This window comes from Brassica napus, chromosome C3, assembly GCF_020379485.1.
Source record: "Brassica napus cultivar Da-Ae chromosome C3, Da-Ae, whole genome shotgun sequence".
NCBI classification, from domain to species: domain Eukaryota; kingdom Viridiplantae; phylum Streptophyta; class Magnoliopsida; order Brassicales; family Brassicaceae; genus Brassica; species Brassica napus.
Window position 1 is genome coordinate 34,297,686 of NC_063446.1, and position 7,894 is coordinate 34,305,579.

At 29.9% G+C, this 7,894-nt stretch overlaps 1 protein-coding gene across 1 annotated transcript; it reads left to right on the forward strand.

Moving 5' to 3' along the window:
• Positions 1-272: 272 nt before the first annotated feature.
• LOC106426723 (glycine-rich protein 3 short isoform) lies at positions 273-1,238 on the forward strand. The gene is made up of 2 exons (XM_013867459.3): positions 273-427; positions 822-1,238. The coding sequence occupies exons 1-2, from the start codon at positions 319-321 to the stop codon at positions 1,073-1,075; spliced, it is 363 nt and encodes a 120-aa protein (XP_013722913.1). The 5' UTR covers positions 273-318; the 3' UTR covers positions 1,076-1,238.
• The last annotated feature ends 6,656 nt before the right edge of the window (positions 1,239-7,894 follow it).

The window sequence follows — 7,894 nt, forward strand, 5'->3', positions numbered from 1 at the left end:
CAACGGCTAGTTCGTCGGAATTTCCTCGGAATTTTTAAAATCCCTCAACGGCTCTCTAACGGCTATAATATATCTTCAGAATTCATCGGTTTTTTACGAGGAATACATTTTTCCTCGGTATTCCATAAGAATATTCCGACGGATTGATATTTCCTCGGAATTCCGTCGGTATATTCCGAAGAAATTCCGAGGAAACCAAATTTTGTGTTTCCCCGGAATATCCTCGGAAATTCCTCGGGATATTCTGAGGATTTCATTTTCCGTCGGAATGTCCGTCAGAATACCGATGTTTTCTTGTAGTGTGAGAGATTGCTTACGATGGCTTCTAAAGCTTTGCTTCTCTTAAGTCTCATTGTTGTTATCCTCATTGCCTCTGAGGTGGCAGCCAGGGACCTAGCTGATAGCTCGGCAGAAAATAAGAACAATGGTATGTAGAAATGTCATTATACCCTAAGAAAATTATTATTTTTGAATACGTATGATCGGAACAAGCATGAAAGGCCATTTGAATATTCATGAAAGTTGAAGTCACTTTAAAACTTTGATTTGTTCATAACTTTCACCTTCTTATCTCCAGTATGTATAAACTTTTCTTTGAATTAGAAAAACCTATTTCGAACCCTTCCGAAAATTTTGGTGTGCTTCAAGACGAGTGAGTCAAAGTGATCAGAAATCACTATTGCCTTGTTTCTTCTTTTTTTTTCACCAATCACTCATGTTTATTCAGCAATTTGTAAAAGAAGTACGAGTTCCCCTTACGATTGATTAGATTCAAAACAAGAAGAATATGTATTCGCAGATGTTTTGGATTTGAGAAAGAGAGAGAGAAGAAGGAATGCAAACTGACCAGTATGGAGGGTATCCAGGAAGAGGGTACGGAGGATACCCAGGTGGGGGATATGGCGGAAACCGCGGTGGTGGATACGGTGGTAGGGGCGGATACGGAGGACGTGGAAGAGGATACTGTCGCTATGGTTGTTGCTACAGAGGCTACTACGGTGGCTGCTCTAGGTGCTGTGCTTATGCTGGTGAGGCTGTTCAAACTCAGCCGGAGAGTACTGATCCAGCTCACTAGAAAATCATGCATATTGGATTCCTCATGCTGCAATGGTTGTGAAGTATAAGTCTCAAGTCAAATAAACGAGAATAAATTAAGATATATATAGTGAAGTGCCAGGGTTTGAAAAGTTTGTCATAACGATAAAAGAAAATGGAAAGTTTGAGTTTTTTTTTTCTAATGTGGTGTTATAATAAGATTACCAAAAAAAAGTGGTGTTGTAATAAATGTGTGTGTGATAAAAAGTAGGTTTGATGTATGGAATATGAATCATATATTAATATGCTACGCATCTAAAATGCAGTTATCACTGAAAGCTTACTTTTATTTAATATATTAATCATATATTAGAGTTTCTTAATATTATAAGACCGCTGGTCTCTCATTCTCTTTTGTTTTCCTTTTGTGCAGGTATTGCATCTCTTTTTCTTTTGAACATTTGCGGTATTGCATTTTTTCCCAGCCAAATTCCACAATAATTATAGTCCCTCCGTTTCCGAAAGTAAAATATTTTAGATTTTTTATTTGTTCCACAAAAATAGATTTTCTATATGTTTAAAGTACTTTTATACTTTTAAGAAACATCAAATGAAAATATTGAATTGATTAAATTTTATTGGCAAAAAGTTATCGTAAAGTGTATAATAAAGTAAAAAGAATAATTAAATTATAAATATTTATTGAATTTTTAATAAGTGTGAACACTTTAAAAAATCTTACTTTCGGGAACAGAGTATCTTTTTAACAAAAAAAACTTACAATAATTATATCTTGACGTAATGGATTTAACGACATGAGTTGCTACCTGCTAGATCTCTTATAATACGTTGATATAATATATTTCAATCTGCAATATACTATAAGAACATCAAATATTCAACCCCTCCCAATATATATTGATTATATTTTTGTTTTAGTATTCCATATGTTGTAGATCTAATTCATGTTTACTGTTGTAATTAGTGTAGTATATTTCACCATTTTTGTTATTCATTTACGTATTTAGATGATTTAACAATCAATATAGAATTTACAAAATCTTTTTAAAGTGTAATTACTACAATATAAAAACTGTATTTTAATTAGTGTTTGTGAAATTGTAAGTTTACCTCCAAAACAATTTACCCAGCAATCAATTTTTCATATTTCATTAAGAATACATCTATGTTAATCGTGTATATATAATCCAATAACCAAAAATATTTTTTTCATGTTTTACCCATCTAGCTATAAATAAAAAAATTCATAACATTTGTCTAGTTTTCTGTAAATTAGATATTGATAATTTTAAAATAAAATAAAATTAAATAGAGAAATGAATTAAAGTTCTGTGTAGACAAAACTCGTTGTTATCAATCTTGATTTTAATGATTGAATACATTCTAAACTATCATAATCTGATATAAACAAATAAAAATATATCACGGATTTGAGATGGAATAATAAGAGAAAAATATACAGTTGAAAAGGAAATGATACACATATGAAACATAAATATATGTGTAGAATGTTATATATATATAATATATATTTTCAGTTGAATGCCTAATTTGATTATTATGTGTTGAAGAACTTAAAGCAAATAAACTTTAAGAAATGAAATAAATAAACACAAATTAAAGACATTATGGTACATATTGTAAAAATATTAGGGGAAATTTGTTGAGATATCAAACAAACAAACAAAATATCGTTAAGTGCAAAAAAGTAACTCCAATATTTCTACAATATATTAGGGCTTGACACGGATTGGATATTCGGGTTTTTAGATATATTTGTGATTTGTTTCGTATGTACGAATATCAAATTTTTTTTATTTACTTTTTTTTTGTCATCAACAAACAGGTTCATATAGACTCTGCAAACCAATCCGGTAACTCTGCATCCATCTGAACGACGAAAGACGATTGTTTTTTGGCACATCGTGTTAGACTATCCGCCTTTTGATTTTCCGTCCGGAGTACATTAATAATCTCTGAGCTAGTAAAACATGTTTTCAGTAGCTTTATGTCGTGCATATAACTCTCAAACACCGGCCATTCCTCTGGTTCCGAAACCATCTTCACCAATTGAGAACAATCCATAGCAAAACTAATCTGAAACTGATGTACATTCCTCATACATTCCATTGCTCATATCAATGCTTCCATCTCTGCATGAAGAGGTGAAATACATGCCCTAGAATTTCTTGCACCCATCAATCCCTGAAAGCCCTCGAGTATGCTATACCATTCTTGACCTGAATAAGGTTCTTTATCTTTCCATGAACCATCTATAAAGCACCAACGACCAATCCGCGGCTGACGATTCAAAACCTCAGTCGGTTGTGGTAGCTACTTAGTCTTCATCACCTGAGCCTCAGCCCAAAGTGTTGATTCAGTTTCTGCAAGCGTAAGTATATCTCTTGGGTCAATATCCAAATTATTAAAAATCTTATTATTCCTTCATTTCCAAATATACCATAATTTTTTTTATTTACTTTGTTCTGGAAAAACTGAATTTCCAAGTATATTCTTTAGTTTTAGTTAATACAAATAATCTAGAAAAAATAAAATAAAATTTTTCTTTAAAATATTTTTACATGATATATAAAATAAGAAATAAAAGAAGCAGTGAAATTATATATTTGTAAATTTTAAAATTAGTTATAAGAAATAAACTTAAGAAAAAGTTATAGATATCATAAAATTTCTTTTATTTTTTTATTTTAATACTTTTATAAGTAATATTGTGATTAAAATTTATTAAATCATACGTTATAATATCAATTATATAAACTCATACATTTAAAACTCTACATTTAATCAATATATATATGTGTGTGTATTTATATAGTTTTCAGAGCAGATTGAAAATCCGGTTCTTAAAGTTTTAGTATTTGTGATTTACTTTGTTTTTAACAATATTGATTTTTAGTGTTTGATTTGCTCTGAAACTTTACGGATATCTGGATTTTTAGATCAAAACGAAATAAATAACGGATCGAATTAAATTTAACGGATAAATATATATATTTCAATATTTTTTGTTTATTTATTTCTTATCCTTTGTTTTGGTTTATTTTTTTGACTTTAAATCGTACTCATATAAGTCAAATTGATACCTATGACCTATATAATAGCGTCAGTGGGCGAAATCTATCCGACTCTATTAGGTCTGGAGAGACGCAGAAAAAATAGCATGACGCATTTATTGTTAGAGAAGATAGCGCTAAATCTAATAGTCAAACGCCAAGTTAATGAACAAGCATGAGTAGTTTGAGCATTCATTACACATGCCAACTCTATAGATTTCTCTTTTTTATCAAGCCAACTCTATTAGAGTAAGGGCATTGTCTCCGCGCAAGCGCGAAGTTGTGGACAGAGTTCTTGTTTCATCTCAATATTTGATAGGGTTATTGTGGTTGTGAATTTTGCGTTTTGAGTTGTTTTTCAAAATTTTTTTATTGTTATAGGGTTAGAGTTGTGATGATGAATTGTGTATGCATTGTTCTCTACTTATGAAGGACTAAATTGTGTTAATAATGTGATTGATATAGTTCGTGGTGTTGTTTGTTGTGTCACTGAGACTTATTGTTTGTTTGTCTTTTTAATTTGTTTTTTTGTACTGTTGAGAGTACATAAATTAGACTCCCTCTGTTCCTAAATGATAGACTTTTTAGTATTTTCATACATATTAAGAAAGAAAACACATTAAACTACCATAATAAATGTATTGTTTTCTGCAATTTTTAATTTTCAATAACTTTTAACCAATAGTAATTCAATAAAGTCAATTAATTTTTTTGAAGTTTACAATTTTATCATAAAAACACAAAAAACACATCTTCCTGAAACAATTTTTTTTTCTAAAAAGTTTATCATTAAGGAACAGAGGGAGTATTAAAGTTGTTGAGAATACCTTTTTCTTTCTAGATATTTTTTCTCCATAGTTGTGTGTATTAAGTAATAATTTTTATTATCCTTATTATGTTTGTTATATGTTTTTATTTTATTTTTAAACTTGTTGCTCTTACCAGACCTTTAAAACAAATACATGAAGACTTGTAGAAATAACTATAAAATGAGTGACAGTTCTGAGTATTTGGGCTTTAATGAGTTTTAAACGAATTTATGCAATTCTCATAAGAAGACAATAGTATTGACATGTTGACATTTGGCATGTAAGCTATTTTTATAAGACAAGAGTAGTGAGTAGGTGGAGATGTTGTTGCTGCCTTTGTGTCTATCGGGAGTGTCTCTTGTATCTCTTGGTGTAACTGTGTTTGTTTATCTTTTATTTGATGGGTAATATGTAAACAAAAATCATTGTTAGTAGTATTTATCAGAGTTCGTAATTTACTCTGCTATTTTGTTTAGGTAAGTTCACTGATTTTGGTTGCCGTCTTCGTCTTCTTCGTTGCGAAAGTAAGTTTGTAAATTGTTAAATAGCTGGTTGTATAGTTTGTATTTTTTTAGCTGGCTTGATGTATGTGTCGTTGAGTTTTAGTTGAGGTGATTTGTTTGGTATATTTGTTTTGAAGTTTATTTCTAAGATTAGACAAAAAAGAGAGGTAATCATTAATGATTCGTCTTTTTTGGAATTCTAGTTTTTGGTGTTTTGATTGTTTGGGTTCTTGTGGTTTATTTTAAGCTGTAAAATAAAAGTTTGTGTAAAATTAGTTTGATAAGCAAGGGAGATAAATAGACGATCATAAAATAGAAAATATTTTTGATTATTAATGTTAGCACAATATAGATAATAATATAAAGAGAATTGTGTGTTGATTGTTTCTTACGGATCAATGAGGAGACGGATAAGGACTCGAGTTGTTTCTTTGGTAAAGTCAGAGCCCTGGATAGAACGGATTTGTCCAACCACATCTGCAAGTTTAAATATCAGTTATGATATCGAAACATAATATAAACCCAGATGCAATATGATAATATACCTGAGAGTTATAGGTTTGTGTTCGCAATCACTTGAAAATTGTCAAACAATCTAGTTATGACTGAAGATTGATCTCAGAAGCACTCGTGATGACTTCATCATTAATAGTTGGTGAGATGAAACGAATGAGGAATGGATTATCAGTTATCTTGTACATGCTTGAGCACATAGCAACCTCAAAACGATCGACTTTCACAATGGAGCTGACTTTCAAAGATGACATGAAATGATTAGCACGTCTGGCGGGAATAAACCCGTGAATCACGGAATCTGCAAATAATATTATTCAACAAAGAATCAGGAAATCAATTAAAAACAATTATATTAAATAAATGTGATAAATCAAAGATTAACTTATCTTTTCATCAAGGAAGAGAACTGTGATTCCTATAAACTCACTGTCTTTCTTGAAATTCAGGGAATCCCATAAGCGAGGAGGTTAGAGGCTATGCTCTGACTACTACGACCAAGACGGAGAGACTCGAAGGTTGAGTGACGGACGCCGGGGACGCCGGTTTGAGGAACTAGAGAGACAGAAAGAGACATTTTCTAGAAAATGGTTAAAGCTAAGAGGAATCAATGAGTTTTGTGGAGATGCGAATTGGGTTCATCAAAGATGAGAATCATATATATATATATATATGGTTTAGAGAAGGACTACAAATCATGAATATTTATGATCAAACGATTAAAGATGGGGAGATGAAGAGTTCGCCGGTGAAAAAATAGATTACGAACAGACACACGGCGCAACTTTGTAACTCAGATTTGTCTAAGACAATGATGAAAAGAACTCTAACTCATATTAAACAAAGACAGTTTACAATATGGGAAAACTATAATTTTTTTTTTTTTTTCATATAACGTAATGAATCTCATTTAAAAATGAATCTCATAATACACTTGTAGGCCCGGCCCACAGAGAAAACCGAAGAAACAAGGATTTCCGACCTTCATAAATATATATTAGTTTCGGCCATCAATGTACAAAGTATCATTTAGTTTAGTGGTATAAATGCTGATGTTTATATCTTAATAGCCCGGGTTCGAACCATGAGTTTGACACTTTTTCACACTTTTTAAAAGTGGAACCCACAAAACGCTGACGTGGCGCGCTGAGGAGAGAGCAAAAACTCAATCATTATAATATAGATTTATAATTTACTAGGGTCTGCCCTACGGGCGGGTGAGTTTACACTAAAATTGTTTTTTTTTTGAAAATTTACTTTAAATCGTAATAATAAATAGAATATATTTTTATTCTAAAATCAAATTGTAAGTTTTATTAAATTTTGTAGGTTTGAGTTGAAAGAACCAGTAATATTTCTTTTGTTACATAATACAAAATTATGAAATTAAAAAGCTAAGAAAAATGTGACCATTTATATTTTTCTTTTTTATTTCTATTTCATATAGTTGAGAAAAATCTAAAGTAAGAATAACTAATATAACTAATATTTTTATTTTATTTTTAAGAGCATAATTTAAATACTATTGCAATAGTTAATTTCATCACGATAATAAATTAATCTACCTCCAAGCTAAATCAGTTAAAAATATAATATAATGTGATAAAATCATAAAAAGTTATATTTAAAAAAGTAATATGTAAATATTTTCAATGATGAAAAAATAATAGTTAATATATATATATTATCTAACAGCAATTGATGTTTTATAATATATGTTTATTTCAGTTTATATTATATTTTCAATTTATAATGATTTTTTCTTTAATTTTTAGTGTTTTACTAATTATGTTTGTAAATTATTTTAACATTTTTTGAACTTTTATTTAATAACAAAATTATTTGTAGGAAATTTTGCTCATGCTATTTGAAAATACTTTTATAGAAAATAGTGTTATAAATTAATAAAGTATTACATTGGTTCACAGTTTAGCCAAAA